At 45.7% G+C, this 22655-nt stretch overlaps 1 protein-coding gene across 2 annotated transcripts in view; it reads left to right on the top strand.

Moving 5' to 3' along the window:
- Positions 1 to 2846: 2846 nt before the first annotated feature.
- CDH3 (cadherin 3) overlaps positions 2847 to 22655 on the top strand; it is a 36547-nt gene continuing 16738 nt past the window's right edge. For both annotated transcript variants that reach the window (XM_064489026.1, XM_010979238.3), the window contains exons 1-2: positions 2847 to 2983; positions 3189 to 3309. In XM_064489026.1, the coding sequence (XP_064345096.1) occupies positions 2924 to 2983; positions 3189 to 3309 (181 nt within the window). In that variant the 5' untranslated portion in view covers positions 2847 to 2923. The remainder of the gene's footprint in view (positions 2984 to 3188; positions 3310 to 22655) is intronic.

Genomic DNA, 22655 nt, shown 5'->3' with positions numbered 1-22655 from the left:
GTTGACCTCTATAGACCCCACCACCTGGGCGTTCTTGCCCTCTGGCTTCTGGGTGGGTTTGGTCCATGGGAGACACTGCCAGATGAAGGGTGAAAGGAGAGATGTTGGGTTATTTTCCCCCAACATCCTCCCTGCTCTGCTCTGAACAGTGGCCTGTCCCTCCTGGACCACAGCTGCATTTGGGAGGGGTGGCCCTGTGCTCTCCAGCTCCCCCCTAACCCTCCACGTCCAATGATACCATTTCTCCCTTTGTCCTCCAGTACTCAGAGTTGTAACGGCCTTTCTGCTGCTGATCTCTGGACCTTCAGCACCCCTGTTGGTCCCTGAACCGTGCCCATTCCTCTAGTCCCTTCACTAAGACTTGAACCATCTGAGCTGGATTCTATCTCCCACTACATCCTGACCCAAACACTGTCTAGATCATATTATTCACAATTTCCAACTCTAACTTCTGTCCCATTTATTGGCACTTCCCATTCAGTTCTATGTAGCACATAATCATCTAACATGTTTAGTTATTTGTTTATTTTCCTCGACCCCTCACACTCTGGGATGGAAGGTCTAAAGATGCTGGGATGTTTGTTTTGTTCACTGTTGTATCTCCAGTGTTTGGCACATAGCAGGCTGTCAGCAAATATCTCTTAAATGAATGAACTAACGACTAGAGGAGCTACAGAGAAGACAGCGTTGTGGTCCAAGTTGCAAGCAGAAGTGCTGACTCTCGATTTCTCCTCTGCCCCTCCCCGCCTCCGCCTGGAGTGCTGCGTGCCCTGCAAGGAGGCGGAAATGAGCGCGCTCAACAGCCCTCCAGCCGGGTGTTTACTTAATTAGGGCCTGTATCCCGAGGCTCGTTCGTGTTTAACTGTCCGCCTAATGGCTTCATCTGGTTCCGGGCGGGCACAAGGGAACCTGCGAGGCGAGGATAGGCGGGGCCACCGGGTACTGTCTGGGGCCAGTACCGCCTCGAAAAGCCTTGGCGCGGGTATCTAGCCTCTTCTCGGTCGCCGAAAGCGCCCCCTGCGGGAGAGCAAGGCGAGGGGGCAAGAGCTCAGCTAGCTGCTTGGGGCTTCTCCTGCGCGATATCGATGCCCAACCCCCAGCTGCCGGAACCACGGGCCGGGTAACCGAGAGCTCCCCTGAAACCAGATGCCAATTGCTCGCTTTACCATCAGCCGTGAAATTGAACGGTTACAGCTTTTCTCATACTCTTAGTTTGGGGAATGTGAGGGTGCCACAGAGGAGGGAAACGGCTCGCGAGGCGGCAGAGGAGGACGAATGAGCTAGATCCCAAAGCAGTAATACCAGGCAACATTTGGGCACCTCCTCTGTGCCAAGTGCTGAGTTTAGCGTTTTAAACGTGTTAATCAATTTAATCCTCGCCTACATGTATTAGTTCATTCAATCCTAGTACTTTAGAGGGCAGACATCATAATAGCCCCACCTGACTCATGCAAAACTGAGGCTCAGAGGGGTTATTTCACTACCTAAAGCTGTGGCGCTAATAACTGGTGGAATCCGGGTTTGAACGCATGCCATGCGGTCCCAGAGCCCATGCTCTGCTAGAAAGAGGATCTCACAGTCTCAACACAAACCGTACTCCTCTTAGCCGCAGGCTACCAGGTTAGCCCTTGAGGGCCAAAGAATCTATAATTAGAGACTCCAGTCTCCTCTTCAAACCCCTAAATCTGGAATGGGGAGGAAGAAGAAAAGGGATGAGGAGTCAGCCTGGAATTCTCAAGGCAGCGAGGGAAGGTGGAGAGGCCTCAAGGAACAGGAGGTTGGCACTGGCCAGGAAAGTTCAGCTCAGTGGGAAGAGCACGTGCAGGTAGGCGTGCAGGGTGGAGTCTCAGGACCGTTTCAGTGCCCAGGGCCCCTTGAAGTGCTGCAAGGAGGAAAGCATTTCAGGCCTAAAGAAGGGTTATGAATCCCGGCTCCGCTGCATGTCTCCCAGGAAGGATGTTGAAGGGCTATTTCAAAAGGAAGCTCACTGGAAGGCTGCTTCGCACAGCAAGCAGTTTTTACTTAGATTATATTTCGTATTTAAGACCAGTAAAAACAGTCTCGATTTTTAAAATGCCTTCACTTACATTTTACGTAAAGTTGAGAAATTGTTAATTACTTATATCTTAACGGGGGTAGGGGCGCGGTTTGCTGGAAATGATGAAGCTAATAACCACCCCTCTACCTCACACCTTTTGGTGTCACCACTGCTTCCAAGTCCTGGAACCTTTGCTCTCAGCCTCCATTTGTTCGGCTGTGCCAGGGAAGTAATGAGTCTTCCGCAAGTTGTAGCAGATTCTGTAACGCGGTCCCTCAGGACCTCTCTGCCATTTTTAAACCCTCGGAGTCCTGGGAGCAGGCTGACATGGGAGGTGGGGAATGAGGCAGGAGCCAGCCCCCGCTGTAGCCGAGTGTGGGGCAGACACACCCAGCCTCCATCAAAGCTTTGGATAACTGAGTGCCTCGGGGTAGCATGAATGGGGCGCCTCTGTTTCCAGTCGGGTTCAGATGCGTCTCCACTTTTTTTTCCACTGCAGCCGCAAGGCACAGAAACATTTTTCTTCACATGCTGCGGAGGCTAAGGAGTGGATGGGGTTTTTTTTCCCCCTTGAACAGAGTCTGCGAGACAGGGCCTGGGTCCCTGCCGTGAGCAGCTCCAGAAAAGCAAGAGAGAACGCAGGAGGACACCGGGGAGGATAGGGCAGGGGTGGAGAGGTTCGGCGTTGTCTCCACCGCGCCAGCTGCAGCCCCACCTGCGAGGGGGCGGGATCTTGTGGCGCTGGACCAATCAGCACCTACCTGCGCTCACCTGGGCCCCCCCCCCCGCTTGCTCCCGCGAGCCGCGGTGCTCAAAGAAGCGCGCTGAGCTTAGCGGAGCACTAGCCCGCCGTCGCGGCAAATTTTCACCCTTCTCTCTCCAGCCATGGGGCTCCCTAGTGGGCCTCTCGCGTCCCTCCTCCTCCGCCTCTTCCTCCTACTCCAGGTACTTAACTGCCTTCCCCTGACCCGGGCCGGGACGCTCCTCGGAGGGCGGGCGGGGTCCGCACGCGTCAGTGTCGTCGGGGAGAGCTTGGGGCTGGGCTCCTTGAGGGTCAACTCCAGAAAAGCCTGTGAGGACTCCCCAGAGTGGGTGTGCAGGGCCAGGCACGCCTATGACCCAGCCTCTCTCTTTTCCCCTCTACTCTCAGACGCAGGTTTGCTGGCTGCCGTGCGCGGCCTCGGAGCCGTGCCGGGCAGGCTTCGGGGAAGCTGAAATGACCTTGAAGGCTCGAGGCGCGGAGCTGGAGCCGGGCCAGGCACCAGGGAAAGGTAAGACTTCCGGGGAGCCCGCTTTGTGGAACCGCGGGACGGGGGCCGCACCTGGGGTGCCTGGACTGGGGCAGGGGACTTCGGGCGCCGCCTCAGATATGGGGGAGGCACAGAAAGCATCCCGGGTGTTGGGATGGGGGCGGTGGCTGACGGAAAAGGCCGGAGAACTTGGCGCCCTCTGTCGTCCAGCCCCACCTTGCCCCGCTGCGGCGGCTTACCTTGACCCCCTCCTTCGGGGTGCGGGGCTGCTGAGCGCCTCACCCAGCTCGGAGGTGGGAGGCTCTCCTCCGCTGGCCCCAACAGAGGAATGCGCCTTCCACATTCCTCCCCCAGCCCCCGCGCAGGTGTGGGGATGAGCCGTGCCCGGGGCAGCCCCCTTCGCCCCTCTCGGGCCCCCTTTGTGTACCGTGCTTTGTGTCTCCGACAGACAGACCGGGTCTGTTTCTCTTCTTCTCGCTCCCCTCCTCCGCCCCCCTTCTTCCCCGGCAGCTGGAATGCACTCTTAACCCTGCCCTTCCCGGAGGGCCTGCGCCCCTGCAGCCTGCCTGGAAACTGGGCCTGGCACACCTGGGCTGGGGCCACCACGCACTGGGGACACCGCTGCCCCCCAGTGTCTTGGGACTGGAATGTTAGGGCACTTGGGGGAGCGGGAGTCCAGAAGCCAGAAGGTCTTGAGCTGCAAGGGCGGTGGATGGGGGATCAAAGCACATTGTTGATCTCTCAATTACTTGTTCTCCCCTTCTTAAAGTTTAAAAACTTGTGAGTGGGGGGGATCAGTTTGGTGCCAACACCCAGTGTATTATGAGACCCTGGCAGCTGCCGGCTGATGGGGGCCTCTTTCCCTCCATCCAGGAGAGTGGGGGTTCCTCCACTGGATCAAACCCAAGTTCTTAAACAGAGGTGTAACCCAGGATTCTTGGGTAGGGCTCCAGAGGGTGTTTAACCTGTGAAATTGTTTAAAAATTTGTGTATCCATTCTCCTGGGCAGGGGATCTACAGTTTTAAAATTTCAAAACAATTAAAAAACTGGATGCTACCTAGCATTTTTCTAATGCCTCCACCAGCATACTTCTCACCTCAGGTACAAATTCCCACAGCTTGAATGTGGGGGTGCACTGCCTAGGGTACAGAATGGCTCTGCTTTGTTTCTCCAAAAGAGGATTGGGGGCCTTGAGTCTGTGGAAGGATTTTTTTTTTTTTCTTCTTTTTTCCCCTAAATAACTCTGCAGATTGACAAAACAATTAACACCCAGGCTAGGCCAAGCTCCTTAAACTCTTGGCAGTAGGGAGCCGAGGAGAGGCATTAGGAGGCCATGCCTCATAAACTTTAAGTTCTTGCACATGGGTTTATTACTGACTGGCTAACAAACTGCAACTCAGCCAACCTGTAAAAATGTTAACTTGGGCAGGGCCTCAAATCCAGTTCTGGCTCCCTGAGGAAGCTTTATTGCTAATCAGACTTCTGCCAAATCTGTACCCCTCCCCATCATTGTCAAGTTCTCTGACTACAGTCTGGGAGAACAGGCTATGGCTTTGAGTGTTGTCTGTGCCTTATCTTTCTTACTAAGGCAAGAAATATCAGATTAACTGTCACTTCACTAAGCTTGAGGTTGTTGGAGGGAAGCGGTGATCAGGTTTTCGATTTCATGGTCTGGTTGGCAAGTGCTTCTCGGTGACGTCAGGCATTTTAAACCTTTTGAGAAAATTCCACTTTCTCGGATGTCTGGTTTATGGTTGTGAAAATGGTGGGTTCATGCCAGGAGCACACCTGGGTTATAAAATAAAAGGTGGGTTAATGTGCTTGGCTAACCTGCAACATGCCAAGTTCTCAGAACAGTCTTCCTGTGAAATGGGCTGCCACTTCTTAAAGTGAAAGCAAGTTTCTAGGCCCAGTTGGTCCCCATAAATTGGGACTCCCCAGCAAAAAATATTGGTATTTCTCTCCTTAGTCCTCAGTAGCTGACATCTTTCTATCTCCCTAGCTTCACCCCAGCTCCCTGTCCTCAATACACAGGAACCCCATCCTGGATCCAGCCATGTTGAAAGGGTTATCCTGAGGGTACATACATGCTCTCAAGTTTGGCCAAGCAGACAACAGTTTCTATATAGCTAAGGAACAGTTGCCCCTGTTGTTCACCCCTGGGTTATGAATATCACAGGTGTCTATAAGGTTGAGCTCAAAGAAATTATCTGATATAATTAATACCTTGTTTGTAGGTGCACTTTCTTCTTCAAAGCATTTGCACAGCTCTGAGCTTGCTTTATCCTCCTGACATTCTCTTGAAGCTGGTGAGGTACATTTAAACAACTTGATCTCTTAATCCCAGAGTTGGGACTTCAGAAACCTTGTGTAGCCTTGCTCTGCTGGAGGTTTTAGAGGTGGAGAAATACAGAAACAGCTCAATGGATTCGGTTCCCTAGGCTAAACTCTTGAGGGTCATAGATAGGACTTTTACCTCCAGGTTTATGTCCAGGACCTGGTACTTAATAGGGTGCCCAGTAGGTATTTGTATGAATTGAGACAATCTTGTAAAGTTCTGCCTATTTTACAGATGAAACCTTAGTGGTTGTGGCTTCACTGAAGTCATCACTGCAGTGACCAGCTGGGACTTGAAGCTTCTGATTCCCAAGTTCCCTGGGCATTTTTTACTATCAGAAAGTGGGAGGTGGATGTAATGAAAAAGTGGATTGTTGGAGCACCAGATCCCATCAGCAGCAACCCCCTACCCCAAGGGCACTTAGTCATTTATTCCTTTTCATTGTAGGGGTTTTCAGAAACATTCCTCCAGAGGAAACCACCTTAAATACAGTCTGTAAGTGTCCTAGTGATGGGGGCTTCAGTCAAGTGAAGCCAGGCTTGCCTAGATTGAGAGTGAGAGGTTAATCTGGAAGGAGGTAGAGCAGGAATGTTCCCCCACCCGAACCCCACAGTCTGGTGTCCACCTTCCTTCAAGTGTGGTCTAGAAGCAGAGATGGAGGAGAGGTGGGAGGAGGGGCTTGCATGGTATTAGTGCAGTGATTAAAAGTGAGGGACCTACAGACAAAGACAAATACCATATGATGTCACTTATGAGTAGAATCTATAAAAATTATACATGTGAATTTATGTACAAAACAAACTCACAGACTTATAGTTACCAAAGAGGAAGAAAGGAGGGGAGGGATAAGTGAAAAGTTTGGGATTAGCAGATAGACATTACTTTATATAAAGTAAATAAACAGCAAGGTCCTACAGTATATAGCACATAGAGTGTATTCAATAGCTTGTGATAACCTATAATGAAAAAGAATCTGAAAAAGAATATATATATGTATAGTTGAATCACTTTGCTGCACACCAGAAACTAACACAACATTGATAATCAACTGTACTTCAATTGAAACAAATTTTTTTTAAAGTGAGTGACCTAAAGTGGTGCCTACATGCTTCATGGAGGGCAGTTAAGAGAAGCAGCTTAATTACAGTGAAAGAAATACAGTATTTCATTATGGCCCCTCAGCAGTTCAGCTCACCCTTAGTCAGCGTTTGGGTAAGATTAAAGCTAACCCTCATTAGCTTTGGTTAGGAAACTTCAAAGTTCAGTAATAAATCTGACTGAGCATGAGTTAACTTCAAGATGATTTTGCTTATTTTGTGTAAAAATTGCCTTTTGTTTTGAAGCTCCCGTTCTAGGCTATGCCTTCTATTTACATTTTATTCTTCCAAGAAACATGTATTTAGCATCTGCATGTATCAGTCACTGTTCTAAAACAAGGAACAAAACTAACACCCTGTACTGGGGGAGCTGACTGTCTAATATTATTTTTTATGCATATGAGTGCCTTGCCAAGCAGGTGGTGGTAACTTCCCCTCAGCTGTAAAATGGGAATAATGAACTTGGCGTCAGGTCACTGGGGCAGTCAGCAGTAAGGGCAGGATTTGCACCCAGGAGGATTCTATGGTACCCCATAAATCTGCCTCTGAGGAATGAATATCTGGGAACTGGGGTTTCCAGCCCACCTGGCTGCTTTCCTGGCTCAGCAGCTGAGTAGCCTGACATACACTGCTGTTAGCTGGTGCCTGGGGAGCAGGTCTCAAACCTCTAGTCTCCCTTCCTACCTCCTCACATGGCGCTCTGTTCCTAGGTTACCCATGCAGGGAGGTGAGGGCTCCCTGCAGCATGAGGAAGGCACTGCTAACAATGAGCAATGGGTTTCTAGGACTGGAAACGATAGCTCTGCCAAGTATTTGGAGGATGATGGTGAAGGGGAGAGAGAAGGGCCTCCCTCCCCAAATCATCTGAGGCTTCAGTCCTGAGGCTGAACAGTCTCCACTGAAAGAACCACTGTTATTGAAGAGTAACATGTGGAAGAAAGTGCCCAGATGATAAGTGTATGGCTCAGTGAACATCACAAACTTACAACATCCATGTACCCAGCACACATGTCAGAAAACAGCATTATCAGCACCTCAGATGCCACTTCCCTCCCCAGCTCTATCCTCCCCCAAGAAAACCACTCTCCTGACTTCAGATACCATAGGTTGGTTCGCCTGTATTTGAACTTTGTGTGTAAGGATCATAGAGAATATCCTCTTGGCTCTGGCTCCTTTAACTGCACCTCGTGAGACTCTGGCCCAGTTCTGGATGTAGTTGGGGTTGATTCTCATTCTACAGTATTCCTCACATGACCATCCACAGTTCTACTGTTGACAGATATTTGAGGAGTTTCCATTTTTTGGCCATTACAGCTAGTGCTGCCATAAACACCATTGTTCAAGCGAAACTGTAAACTTGGATCAGTCGGGTACATACCTGGGAGCATCAGTGCTGGGTTAACTGAGGATCTCAGTCCTGTGGCCGAGTACTGAGAAGTTAGCTTTTCTCCGTCTTGAAGTAGCTGAGTCTCTTCTGGATTCTACCATCCCCATCTCCCAACAGTCTCCTCATTAGCATCCCTTCTGGACTCTAGCTTCTCACCTGGCCCTGTACTAATAACAGACAGCAGTTCTTTATCATGTACTTGGTCACGTCCTTTGTCTTGGGGAGAAGTCACTTCCCTTTATTTGTCCTTAATCTATTGCTTGTTACTCTCCTCATAGTAGAAGGGGAATCTGAAAAGGGCCCTGAATTTCTCAAGTGAGAACTTCTTCCTGGGTAGAGAAGTTTATCCTGGGCAGGGTGGGCAGCAGCCTACTAACATGGCCAGGGTGGTCAAGTCCAGCTCCTCGCTCATTACAGAGGCAGTGAGGTGTCTGAGACCCAGACCCAAGGCCAGCTGACTGGTCATTTAGCCAACAAATGTCTGAGTACCTACTGGGGGCTCGAAATTCAGAGGCAAGCAAGGTCCACAGTTCCTTAACCTCAAAGAGCTCCTTGATCACAGGAGGAAGCAAATCAGTCACCAGGCAATTTTAATAGTGAATCCTTCATTCAGCAAGTATTTACTGAGCACCTACTAAATGCCAGGTTGTGTTCTAGGTGCTGCAAATACATCATTGAGCAGAACATGCACAAAACCCAGGCTTTGTGGGCCATTTACCTGCTAGTGGAGAGAGATAGACAAAATAAGTAATATATAAATGTAATCTAGAGGGAGGTAGGGGAAGGAAAATAGAGTCACATACCAAGGGCTGCTGACATGTTCTGGGGGGGGGAGGGTGGCACATGGAGGAAGTGATGTCCAAGTCAGAGGCTGAGGAAGAGTTAGGGAAGGGATTGGCGCATGAGGGGTGGCAGGGAGGGTTCCTGGCAAAGGAGCAGCCTATGGGGTCCAGGAACTTAAAGACCTTTTGGGTCCAGGAACTTAAAAACCTTTAATCTGGCTGGACCATGGAGTGTAAGGTGGGGAGCAACAAAAGGAGAGGTAGGCAGGGTCCAATCCAGCCTAGAACATCTCTCCCTGCAGAACAGAGGCAGCGTGGTGTTTGCAGGAGATGGGGCTGGAGCTCCAGCTGTGCCCTCATGGAGGCCAGTGTCTCTGAAGTCTCCTCTGGACCCAGGATCCTGGGCCCACCTCTAGCATCCCTTCTCAACTGCCTTTCTGGACTTTTCCCAGACCCAGACCTGGTCATCCTCAGCCAAACATTCCCCCTCATTTCACTTAGTTACCTGGCATTACCAGGCAGCAGGGCCAGCAAGGGAGGGCTTTCAAACAAAACAAAACAAAACAACAACAACAACAACAAAAACACAACCTAAATACCATTCACTGAGGGCTTACTGAGTTCCAGAAACTACACTCTGTACTTTATGTAATAAGCCCCTTTAATCCTCCTAAAAGCCCCATGAGTGTGGAATTGGCCCCATTTAACTGTATGGAAGCCTAGGCTTGTAACTTTGTAACCTATCCAAGGTCACCCAGCTAGTAAATTGTGGAGTTAGAACTTGAATCCAGGTTAGATTCCTACGTGTGAGGTACTTTGGGAGTCAGGCTGGGAGAAGGAAAGAGGTTGTGAGTCCTCTGGCCCCAGCCAAGCTGGAGGAAGATTGGAAATAGTTAACATCTGACCCAAGACCTTTGAATTCCTGTTCCCTCTGCAGGCCTCTGTTAATCACCAGGATCCGGAGTGGTGGGGGAGGGTCGAGGAGGGGGCACTCTGTTCAGGACCCCAGCCACCCTTTTAGCACGTGGGAGGGTTCAGGTCTCAGGCCCAATAGCAGACAGGGCTCTCACTGTCAGTTCTCACAGAGAATCTACTTCTGGCTGTTCATCCTCTTCCTCTCCTCACCCCACCCCCATCTTCTCCCAGCATCAAGCCCCCCACCCCCAGCCTGCTCTGAGTGGAGGAGCTTGGTAGACTCTGTCCCTCTCCTCCTCTCCCAGTCAAATTTGAGCACCCGTGTGGTGACGGGTTACCTAGAGCATCAGTAGTCTGCACATTCCTCAAGCGGGCAAAATCTCCTCCAGGCTGCAGCTGCTGTGGTCCCGAGGAACTTCAGGGTACTGGGATCCTGCTGCTTGCTCAGTGCACCAAAATGCCGCATCCTGGGGAATAAAGGCAAAGGAACACTTTCCTTTCTCCCTTTAACCCATCTCTGAGCTCAGAGCTCTGTCACTGTTATCTGAGGAGAGGGCCACATAGCCAGGAGGTGGGAGGGCTGGTGGCTGCTTCCCCCTCCTGAGAGCCTCTCTGGGCTGCACAGAACCTGAGGGCAGAGAGAGCTGTTCTTCCCCAGGACTCTGAGGCATCTCAAGGGCTAGATGGGGGTTTGGAGCTGGGCAGGCACCATTCCAGGCTTTCCTCTTCCTCCTCAAGCTCAGTAACCTCATTTTTGCTTGTGTAAGGGCACATAAGATTAGTGGGAAATTCTCTCTCTTATCAGGAAAACTCAAACCTGTGTTGAAAACTAGCAGTAGATTCTAACCTCAGGGTCTCACATTAACTTTAAGAAGTCATTGCTCCCTTGCAATTAATTGTGTGCATGTGTGTTTTTCTGAGAAGAGGCCTCCCCTAAATTTGGGAACCACAGTGTATTCTCCACAGTCCCCCATCCCACAGTCCAGGTCCATTCAGACGTTCTTCAGACTCCTATCAAACCCAGCACTGGGGACAGGCCTGACAGTGTGCATCTGGGCACAGAAAAGGGAAAATGGGGTTCTAGGTCTGAGGTAAGTTACTCTGGTCCCAGCTCCTCTGCCTTGAGGCTCTAACCTCAGTGGTCCTGGACATAGGGGTCAGGGGAGGGTAGGTCAGTTAGAGGGCAGGGCTGGAGGGCTCAGCTACCATCCTAGGTGTCTTGCTTAAGGCCAACTGCCTTCCCACAACAAGCCCTATCTTGTCGTAGCTTCAGGCAGAAAGAAAAGACAGCTCCTTGTGGGCTCCCCACACACAAGCCAGAACAAGATGCCAGGCCCACACCCTGCCCTCTCCTTGTGGAGTCAGCTTCAGCCCAGGCTTCCCACCAGGGCTTCAAGACCTGCTATTTTCTTGTCTTTTATGGTCCTTTTCCGCTTCCAGAATTCTGCATTCTCCAGCTGGTTTACCCCTGCCTTTGGCCTCTGAGTCAGTACTTTGCAAGCTTGGCTGACTATCAGAATTGCCTAGGGAGCTTTTTATTTCTATCACTCCCCTCTATATGAAGAGTATATATGATAGTATATATGATATATGATACTATTTTATATAGTTTATGTAGAGTTGGGCTGGTTGGTTGGGATTTCACATTAATACATGAATATATATTCACTGTAAAGACAATGTTTTTCAATAAAATAGCATGTACTGTGTGATAGGTACAGCTCTTAGCATTTTATAAGTATTAGCTTGTTTAATCACTATTACATCCCTTGAAGTAGGTACTATTACTATCCCCATACTACAGATGGGAAAACTGAGGCCAGAGAGGTTAAGTAACTTGCCCAAGATCAGGCAAGTAGTAAATAGCAAAGTTTGGATTCAAATCTAAACAACCCGAGCTTTAACCATTGAACGCCACTGCCTCTCAAGAGAAGCAAATCAGAAATAAACACATAAAAGTTCTCTTCCTCATCTACTCTCTCAGGATAAGCACAGTTAATAGTTCAATGTGAATCCTTGTAGATCTTTTTCTTTACAAAGAACTTATGTCTGCACAGAGGAATTTTTCAAACAGGGATTGGATTGTATCATGCATACAAACATTGTTCTGCAGCTTGTTTTTTTAACTTACTAAATCACAGGCATCTTTCCAGACTAGTAAGTACACATCTGTCTTGTTTTTAACAGCTCCATAGTCTTCTACATGGTAGATATACCATGATTTATTTAGCTGACCCCCTACTTTTATCTTTTACAGATGTGGAAGTGGGGAGGAGTTAGTGTAAAAATTGTGAAGTGTTTTGATTTTAGAAATCCAGCTATCAGGAATCACCTTATTAGGAAAGACTGCTGTAGAAAGATGACTGAATGAACTGTTCCTCTTAACCCCATTCAGATAAATTAACTGTTTATGTTTGAAAAAAAAATAAATGTTAATGTTTGAATAATACCTTCAAGACATGCTTTGCAGTTAGCTTAAAAAAGTTACTATACTATTTAAAAATCATTAGCTTTCACAGTAACCATTGTTTTAAGACTAAATTAATCTGAATGTTTCAAAAACATTTGAAATTTAAAATTTTAAAAATTTAAATTGCATAACTCAGAAGTAAACTATCAAATGTGTTAGCACTTGTGTTATTTTCCTTGGGTGTTGAAATCTTGAGAATGTGACATTCAGTCAAAGCAAAAATGAATCTTTTTTTCAAGTTTTTCTTTAGATTTCAGAATCTAGTTAGCAAGCATTTTGATGAATAAAAGTTGATTTCCATTTTTAAAGAGAATACTCATTTCTGATCTTATTTTCCAAGAAGGGCTTATGGGTTTTTTCTTAAACTCAAACATTGCTGCAGTACCTGTCATCTGTTGCTTTTTTAAAAGCTCCTTTTTTTTTTTTCTTAAAATGGAGAGTTTTGCACTCATGTAGGCTAAAGGTAATGAAGTAAGTACTAAGGGGGAGGTAGAGATGGAGAGACATGAGTCTTGGTGACTGACTTGGGAGGGGAGTCTGAGGGAGAAATGGTCAGGGAAGGAATGCTAGAAAACCATGTGCTAGGCACTTTGCTAAATACTTACTCTTTTCCTTGAGGTAGATATTACTGGCATCATTCCCATTTTATAGGGAAGGAAACATATTTGCCCAAAGTCAGTCAGTGGAACCAAAATTTGAGTTTGGGTGCTCTAGATCCAGGCTCTAGGCTAGTTCGGAGCCCCAGATTTTGATTTTGTGTAGCTGAGTGCATGATTTGCCATTCCCTGGGGGAGAGACATTGGAAAAGGACCATATTTAGGCCAAGAGTAAAGAAGATCATGGATTTGGTTTTTGACATAATGATTTTAAATTCCTTTAAAGCATCCAGGGGGAGATACTGAACAGGTCAGAGGAAGGATCTGGACATTTGAAATTTTAATACATATTCTGAAGTACCCTGCAAAAACAGTACCATTTTACCTGCTTACAAGAAATAAATGTGAGAATCAAGATCTTTAAAAAACAAAAAAACTACCTTCTCTAGATCCATTTCCAGAAACTGTTTCAGTAGAAGTGATAGGTGGGCTGGAAGTAGGGAATCTGGATTTTTAAAAAGTTCTCCAGGTGATTTTATCACTAACATTTGGGAACCGTTGCTCTGTGATATCATGAAGGCCATCGTGGAGAGCTAAATGTATCTCTTAGAGAGGATCTAAAAGAAAGTAATGAGCTGGTGAGATGTGAATAAAAGCATGGCATTTTGAATTTAACTTGCCTTCAATTCTTGCCTCTGTAGCAGTTGATCCTTTTTTTTTTCCCTTAATTTTCTGCTTACATCAGGATTCTGAATGACCTTCACCTTCTTGTCCTTTTGTTTTGCTCTTTAAATCACCATCCCTGTATTTAAATACTTAATTGTGCTTTTAAAAGCACAATTCATCTTATTTGGTCCTAACTAGAGTCTGTGTGTACATGTGTGTTCCTATTTTAGAGACTGGAGATTAATAGGGGCTTATATTTGTTGAGTGCTTACTGTTAAACAACTTAAATATGAAGTGACGTGCCCAAGGCCACAGGGCCAGTGTGCAGCGCTTTACCCACCAGACCCTTTATTGCCCTCCCAGATGTCCCAGGTTGATCACTGAATATCTGTTCTGGTCCTTAAGGGTGGGAATCAGTGAGCAAGATAGCACACATCACACTGAGGTTTGAGTCAGCCACGTTCCAAACTCCCAAGTGCTGTGGAGTATAGCCCAGCTTGGGTTTCTCTCTGGGGATTATAAGGGAGGACCCAGCTCCCAAGGATAAGAAACAATCTGAGTGATGTAGCTCTTTTCAAAGAGCTTTCTGCAGAGAGACAAAGCTCTCCTAGAAAGAACTGCCTTCTCCTGAACAATGTGGGGTTGCCACATAACATTACTAGTCAGAGGGGATAAAAAGTCACATCTCATTCTGATTGCAAATCAAATACATGCTTACTATAGAAAAACTGGAAGATAAGCAGAATGGAGTTCCACCACCCATAAAGGACCTTAGTCGTTTCATTTCAAATGAACATTTTCAATTGATCTTCTGGGTCCACTTCCCTAACCAAGCCTTCCTTGAAGATGTCTGATCTGAGGGAGAGGGCCCAAGTCCCATTGCTTCACTGCCCGACAGCTCGCCCTCCTGCCCTGCTTCCCTAACAATCCAGCTTCATCTTCTTCGGTGAGTGGGAGAAGGGCTACAGGCTGAGGGCCTCAGACACCCCATCGGCCCCATCTGCAGGAAGATCCAGGTCTAGGGTGAACGGTGGTAGATGGGGGTGTCTGCCAGGTGTGGCTACACTCTCCAGGGGTCATTCTCTTGTCCAGGAGGTAATTGTCTTTGTAAAGCTGCTTCTTGTGCTGGCGGCCACTTGAGAATGCCTTTCACCAAGCGCTTCAGCACTGTGCTTGTCTCCTTAGTGTCCCTGAAGATGGTGATCTTATGGTGACGAATCATCATGAACACTTCCATGGCGGAGGGTCCCCTGTGCTGCTCTCAGCATTTAGTAATCAGAGCCTGGCTCCTTTGAGGGCACCAGATGGCTATGGCTGGGCACACGGACCTGACGCTGGGCACTTTATCTCCCGACATGCCATCCGGTGGCTCCCATGTCAAATGGCCTTGAGCCCCTTGGGGTCCCAGCATGCTTCACAGGCTCTTTGTGTCCCACACCCCAGCGTGCTCTGTGGCCTCTGTCCATTGTCCTCCTTGGATCAGACTCTGCTCATCTTCCACCATCTTGAACTTCTTTGACCTGAAAAGTCATTGGTTCTGGAGAGAGCTTGTCTGCCTTCCTGGTGCCAAGGCTCAGCTCCACCCCTCACCTTTTTTCTAATGAGTATAAAAATATTAATATTTTATGTTATAATTGTCAGGCTCAGGCTGTAAACTATAAACGGCTGTTTTGTGACCTGGTTTTTTCCCTAAGCTGAGCACTGTTTCTCCTTGATAGGTTTTTTTTATGGCATTTAAGGCCATAGATGAGACATTGGAGTGACTGTAGCACATATAATTAAGTATTCTGTTGCAAGTTAGGTTGTTGAGGCTTTGTTTTAACTCTAAGCAATAGCCATGAACGTCTGTGCAGGTATGGTTTTGTCACATCTTGGATGATTTCCTGGCACAGTTCCTGGGTCAAAGGGCTTATTTGAGGCTTAATTACCAAAAAGTTTGTGCCAATTTACAACCCCCACCCCGTAACAATTTATAGCAACATCCGTTTCCCAAGTATTTCACAACACTTGTCCTTTTAATTTTTATTTCTTAGTAAGTGAACTTTTTCCTACATCTAGTTTTACTCAGGAAAATGCCAGAATGTTCTTTCAAGGCAATTCCATATACTTTCCTGCTGCACCTTCTCTTCCCAATCCCTTAATAGAAGGTAGTGACAGCTACAAGGATACATTTGTTTTATGAGCTAGATGTGTCCCTAAACCAAGGTAGAATGGAAATATCTTTGACAGTTTCTCCCCCATTCCCCAGTGAGATGCCTTTTCGCCATAACATTTTCAAACTGATGTTACTCTTCTCATCAAAATGCCCCAAAGATCAGTAGTGGAACTGTCCAAGATTGATGACTTGAAGGACATTTAGCCCCAGAGAAATGAGTGGTTTTGTTTTGCCAGAACATTGAGTAAGGTTGGACATCAAGACTACATAGTACCTCTGTGTCATGGCTGAGAAGACAAGCTCATGACCTTCGAAGGTGTTTCCCTAAGAGTTTGTAGGTATCTAGGCAATTCTAACCTAATGGCTGGAATGAGTTCTCAGCTGAGTATCCATCAATTCTTATAAGTCTATTTAAAAAGCTTTCTTTTTGCGACATCTCTAGTACTCTAGGGACTTGACCCTTCTTGCCCAAGTTTTATCGTGGCACCAGTTCAGGGTCTGAGGCCAGGCTTGGCAGGATGGTCTTTAGAGAGGAGCTTTGAGCACAAGCCACAGACTTCTGGTTCCACTGGCTCTTTGTCTAGTGCAGATACACAGAGCTCTGATTTTTTTGTTGTTGTTTGTTTTAATATTTCTCTAGAAGCAGTCTTGCATTACTAACTCTTTCCCAACAATATTCTAGGAATTGTATGTTTGGACTCAGTGCTGAAAGCTGTCAAATTAAATTCGTACCTCTTCATCAGGTACGTTGACTTTGTGATTCAGAATCTCTATGGGAGAAACTGAGTCCAAAGCAGTCAGATGACTTTAAGGTCCCAGTAGGGTGTGGAAGTAAGAGCTGTGTTTAGTTCTTGTTTTCCAGCCTTAAGATCTGAAATGTTGCCCCATGTGCTCATCAGTGCTCACCAACTTGCCCCTGAAAGAGTCTGATGCAAGCCCTTTCTTGCCTCCATGACTTGGCCGAGATTTTTGGCCTTGTGGAGCTAGGCTGCAGGAACAGGAATCAGCTTACTTCGCTAGCTGTGAGAAGGCAGGGTAGAAGGGGAATGAGTGATGGTGAGACCTGGGGTTTTGGATCAGTTTCATTTTGAAACCAGTGATACAAGCTAGTGGTGCCAGGAAGCATCTGGGAGGAAGTTGTAATGATCTGCCCCAGGGATTACTGTTTACCAGCCTCTCTTTGACTCATGGCTTGCAGAGAAAGCTGCTCATGTTTCTACAGGTGCCTCAGCAAGTTTCCCTGGCAGGTCAGCTTGTCTGTGAGGTCTTCATCCTCTGTCTTTCCCAGTAAATCATGGAAGCATCCCTATGAAACAGTCCTTTCCAAATGCAGACTGAGTCAGGTCCCTGTTACACTCTTTGGTCCTGTGTATCTCCTTCTCCCTTTGGAGCTTCAGCCCGCAGGAAAAGCACATGGCTGTAGTTAACCCTGTACCCACTTTGAGAGATGGTTTCTCTACTGTGTAGAGAGAGGCTTGGACTTGGAGTTAGAAAGCTAAATGTACATTTTATTGAAGCCTTACTCTGGGCCAGGTGCAGACATCATCCCATTTAATCCTCCCAAGTAATCTTATGACATAAGAATTATTATTCCCATTTTCCAGATGAGAATACAGCCTCCTTATATTCACACAACATGGATTTGAATCCAAATCTTTTGGACTCCCAATCCCATGTTCTTCATCACTTACCTGCCTCTGCCTTTAGGATTTGAAATCTGGTCATGCTACTTCCTAGCTGTGGGGCCTCATATACTTTGCTTTCCTCTCTGAAGCTGCTTCCTGAGGCACTTCAGCCCTGGGGCAGCCTCTTGTTTCCTGAGTTGTTAGAATAGGGGAGTTAATATCTACCTTGCAGGCTATTTTTTGAGGCATTGGGTAGGAAAACACTTAGCTGGGTGTCTCAGGCAGAGTGGGTCTTTGAAGCTTGTTTCTACCTGCCTGACTCATGCTCCTTGATTGTATTCTGCATCTAAATGAATGTGGGTGAGAACTGATGGGGCCAGGCCCTCTGGTGCAGCTGGAACATGCAGCCTGAGTGAGAGGCACGTACACATGGAGTACACGACTGTTGACTTCTCCTTGATTGTTGGCACTGTCCCCTCGAAGAATAGAAGGACGGCCCAGATAACTGTGCTACAAATGTTTGGAACCATGTAACAGTGGAAATGTGCCAGGAAACAGGGTAATGAAATGTGTTGTACATTCCTAGGGGGAAGATTTTGCAGACAGCAGGAAGAGGGTTTCTGGGTTCCTGGCAGTTTTTAGAGTTTGGGGGATTAAGGATCTGAGTAATAGGGAAGTCAATCCATTAGCCTCCTGCTGGGTAACTTGGTAGGAGAGGGTTCATTGAGAGCCTCTCATTAAGGGAAATAGCTGACAGGCTTATCTGGCCAGCCCCTCTGCTAGCTGAAGGTCTTCCTTTAGGAAAAAGGCTGTTTTAAGAATAGGAAAGGTGACTTGTTATTTTTTTTTTAATCAGTGTTTGAATAGCAAATGCATTCATCTGGGTCAGCATTCAGAAGGGTACATGGTGATAAATCTCACTCCTCTTCTTTGGCTCCAGGCTTCTCCACCCATAAGCCCAGTTTTGTGGGTCACTTTCCGGCAGTAGGCTACATAGACTACATCGCTCCATATCTTTTTTTTTAAATTAACAATATGTCTCGGACATATTTCTGTATCAACTCATACGAGCTTCCTTATCTTTTACAGCTTTTTAATGGCTATATAGTGTTCTCTTGCATAGATGGTATAACACAAAGTTAATCTCCTGTTGATGGACATTTAGGTTGTCTGGACTTTTGCTATTACAATCAATCCTTATTGATCAGTTTGGTAGATAGCTGAGGAAAGGTGATTTTGGACAGGAGGCAGTATCCTAGAACTAAAAGGTAATTGAAGATAGACATTTTTGTTTCCCTAATATCTAGAATATGCATCCCTAATATTCAGAAGAATGTTGGGCATATAGGAAACACTCCACTGGTTCTTAAATAAATGCTGTGTTGGAGAGCTTGACTTTAGAAAATGACCAAACCCGGGTTCTCGTTCTTATTCCACTCACTAGCTGTATGATGTTGGGTAAGCCATCTCACCTCTGAACCCCCATTTCCTCATGTTATATAAGAGTCTGTATAATATAAGTTTCTGCAGTTTACACATTTGTGATTTGCAGCTTTACCTTATTTGATATTCAGGATGACTCTGTGAAGTCTAACTTCCATCTTCCACATGAGAAAACCTAAATTCCTAATAAGTTAATTCAAGTCTGGCACCAACATATTGATGTTTCCAGCTAACAGAGCTTTGAGGGACCTTTGCATGCTTCCTTCACACAACTTTAAGCAACGCGAGATCATTTTGTGAGTTTAGGTATTCCCTTTAAGCTTTTCTTATTCTTACTACATTGAGGAGAAAGTGTGTTTGGTCCCACTACTCTTTAATAGCTCTCTCCATAACGTGCTTCTCTCGATTCAAACCAAGGGAAGGCAGACCTCAGGCTCAAAGCTTCAGCAAACGATTGTGGGGCCCAGAGAATTCAATTCAAGTGCCTTACCCAGAATCACCCAGCAAGTTAAGGCCAGCACCTGCACAAAAATGGGGTCCCCGTCTCCATTAATAGTATTAACAGCAGACCCTGCCATAATGCGTCCTATTTGTCAGTCCTTTACGTTTATTTTCCTTGAATACTCACAACTACCTGTAAAAGAGGTACTGTTATTACCCCCAAGTCTAATACTTTTCTCCAAATATCACACTACCTCACTGGGCTTCTAAAACTCTATTTTTGCTATTTCAGTAGATAGAGAAGGACAACAGGTAATGGGAGGTGGGAAGGAGAAGAGAAAACAAATTCAGGTTTATCAGAAAGATAGCAAAACCATGGTGGTTGAAAAAATGACTCAGTCTGTGGACAGGTCTGGGTACCACTTCTAGCTCCTCCGTTTCCTAGCTATGTAACTTTCGTGAATTCGTTTAACCTCTCATTTTTCCAGTTTAGAAACTGTGCGTTAAAATCTACTTCATAGGGTGCTTGGTGAAGATTAAATAAGAGAGTATACAAATGTTAGCTGTTAATAACAGTAATTCATGGTGGGAGGGATTCCTGACTGTTGACATTGATGCTTATTGTATTGGTTGCTAGGGCTGCTGTAACAAAGCAACACGGACTGGCGGGCTCCAACAACACAAATGTATTTTCTCACAATTCTGGAGGCTAGAAGTCCCAGGTCAAGGTGTCAGCAGGCTTGGTTTCTTTTGAGGCCTCTCTCCTTAGCTTGTGAATGGCTGTCTTCTCCATGTTTCTGTACATAGTCTTCTCTCTCTAACTGTCCAGATTTCCTTCTGTTCTTATAAGGACACTAGTCATCCTGGATTAATGACCACATTTTAGTTCAATCACCTCTTTAAAGGCCCTTTCTCCAAATACAGTCACATTCTGAGGTATTGGGGGTTAGGACTTCAACGTATGAGTTTGTTCGGGAGACACAATTCATGTTAAGACATTCATTTTAGACCTACAGAGAAATAGAGAAAATAAGTTACTAGTAACCTCAGTCATTGGGAGCTTCATTTCCTTCCAGTCTTTTTTTTTTTTCTATGATAGTTAAATATACTATATATGCATTTCTACATTCTCCTTGTTTTGTTTTACTTCATAGCATAAGAACTTCTCTAGATAATTTTAAAACTCTACTAATAAATATCATTTTGCATAGCTGAATTAGAAAAATCCATGGAGTGAGTGCCCCACAGATTATTTAACTTCTGCCCTGTATTAAGTTGATTTAAACTTTGCCACATATCATTCCTGGTCCTTGTAAGCCCTAAGGCAAAGCAAGATTCCTCAGAAGGTGAGACCACCAAGCTATCTGCTGGATAAAGGGCAGGATCACCCTGGGAATCTGCCTGCCTCTGGGACCCTTTGGAGCTGACTCAGGCCTAGCTCCCTCTTTCCGCCCCTCCCACTGGCTGACCATGTTGTCACAACCCATGACTCCTCAGTGAGGTTGTCGTCAAGGAGGCAGGGCTGGTTTCCAAGTGATCTTCTCTTTCTCATGGGCACATTCCAGCCTGCCTCTGTGTGTGAGCTCTGGGGCTCTGGGGAGCTGGCATTGGGCTCTGGGGAGCGGAAGGCATTCTGTGTGCTTTAAGCCCCCTTGTCTTCCTACCCTTCCATTCACTAACCGCTCTGCCCCAAAGATGGCCAATGTCTTAGGTTCTTTCACCCATGTTAGTTTTACCTGGTTTTGAACTTCTTATGGAATCAGATGTGTCCTCTCTTGTATCTGGCTTCTGTTATTCAGCCAGGATTCAGAAGTTTGTAAGATTCATTCATGTTGTCGTATGTCCTTGTGGTTGATTCATTTCATTACATGAATATAACACAGTATTATTTCTACCTTGATGGACACTTGAGCTGTTGCCATTTTTAGTGCTGCTATGAATATTTTAATACTTGTCTTTCAGTAAATGTACCTTTTGGGGGGAGTCTATACCTCAAAGTGAAATTGCTGAGTCTTGAGTAAATACTGCCCAACAGTTTTCCAAAATGACTCACATTTTACACCCCCACATCAGATTTCTACTTTTTTTTTTGAGGTAAAATATGTATAATATCAAATTGACCATCTTAACCATTTTAAAGTAAACCAGGAGCATTATATACATGCACAGTGTTGTACAACCATCACCGTAGTCCATCTCCAGAATTTTTTCATCATCCCAAACAAAAACTATGTATCCATTAAACAATCACAACCATCCCCTCTCTCTCCAGCCCTTGGTAACCTCTATTCTGCTTTCTATATCAATTAATCTGACTCTTCTAGGTACCTCAGGTAAGTGGAATCATGCAGTATTTGTCCTTTTGTGACCGACTTATTTTACTCAGCATAATGTTTTCAGGGTTCATCTATGTTGTAGCGTGTGTCAGAATTTTTTTTACTTTTATAGGCTAAATAATATTCCATTGTATGTATAGACCACATTGTGTTTATCTGTTCATCTCTTGATGGACACGGGTTGTCTCCACTTTTTGGCTATTGTGAATGATGATGATATAAAAATTTGTATGGTGAGTATCTGAGTATCTGTTTGAGTTCCTACTTTCAGTTCTTTCGAGTACACACCTAAAAGTAGAATTACTGAATCATATAGTAACTTTATGTTTGCCTTTCAAAGAACCACCAAACTTTTTCACAGTGGCTGCACATTTCACATTCCCAGTGCAGGAGGGTTCCAATGTCTTCACATTGTGCCAACACTTGTTATTTACCTTTTTTTTTTTTCTTGCTACCCTAGTAGGTATGAAGTGGTATCTCATTGTGATTTTGATTTGACTGATGATACTGAGCATCTTTTCATATGCTTATTGGCCATTTGTATACTGTCTTTGAAGAAATATCTTTTTAACTCCTTTGACTTTTTATTTTATTTTTTTAAATTGGGTTGTTTTTTGTTGTTCTTGAGTTTTAGGAATTTGTTATATGGTCTGGATATTATTTGGAATTCTACTTTCTTATGTTATATTCTTATATACTGTTTTTTGGAATTCTACTTTTTTATGTTATATTCTTATATACTGTTTGAATACTTCATCATATTCACATTACTTTTGTAGCTAAAAATACCCTCATCTCTTATCCTTTTTTATTTTAGGGATTTAAAAAAATAATTATCATCATCATCTGAAACTAAAGGAAATTTTTCAAAAAAGGACAGTTGGGAGACCTCACTTGGACCTTTCTTTCCATGGCACAGGACTGCCCCTATGGTCCTTGTTGTGCTGCAGCCTAGGAATGCTGGTGTCTGGGCCGGCATTAAGGGAACCCCTGGGCCAGAGCACGGTGCTTTGTAGCCCCTGGCAGGTTCCCTGATTCCATGCTTTGGCCACAAGGAAGGGCGGGTAGCAACACAGATTGTGACTACTTTCTAGTGTGTGCCTTTGAGTCAGGCT

This window comes from Camelus dromedarius, chromosome 9 (genome assembly GCF_036321535.1).
Source record: "Camelus dromedarius isolate mCamDro1 chromosome 9, mCamDro1.pat, whole genome shotgun sequence".
Taxonomy (NCBI): Eukaryota; Metazoa; Chordata; class Mammalia; order Artiodactyla; family Camelidae; genus Camelus; species Camelus dromedarius.
Note: the sequence above shows the minus strand (reverse complement) of the source record. Positions and strands in the feature narration are given on the sequence as shown.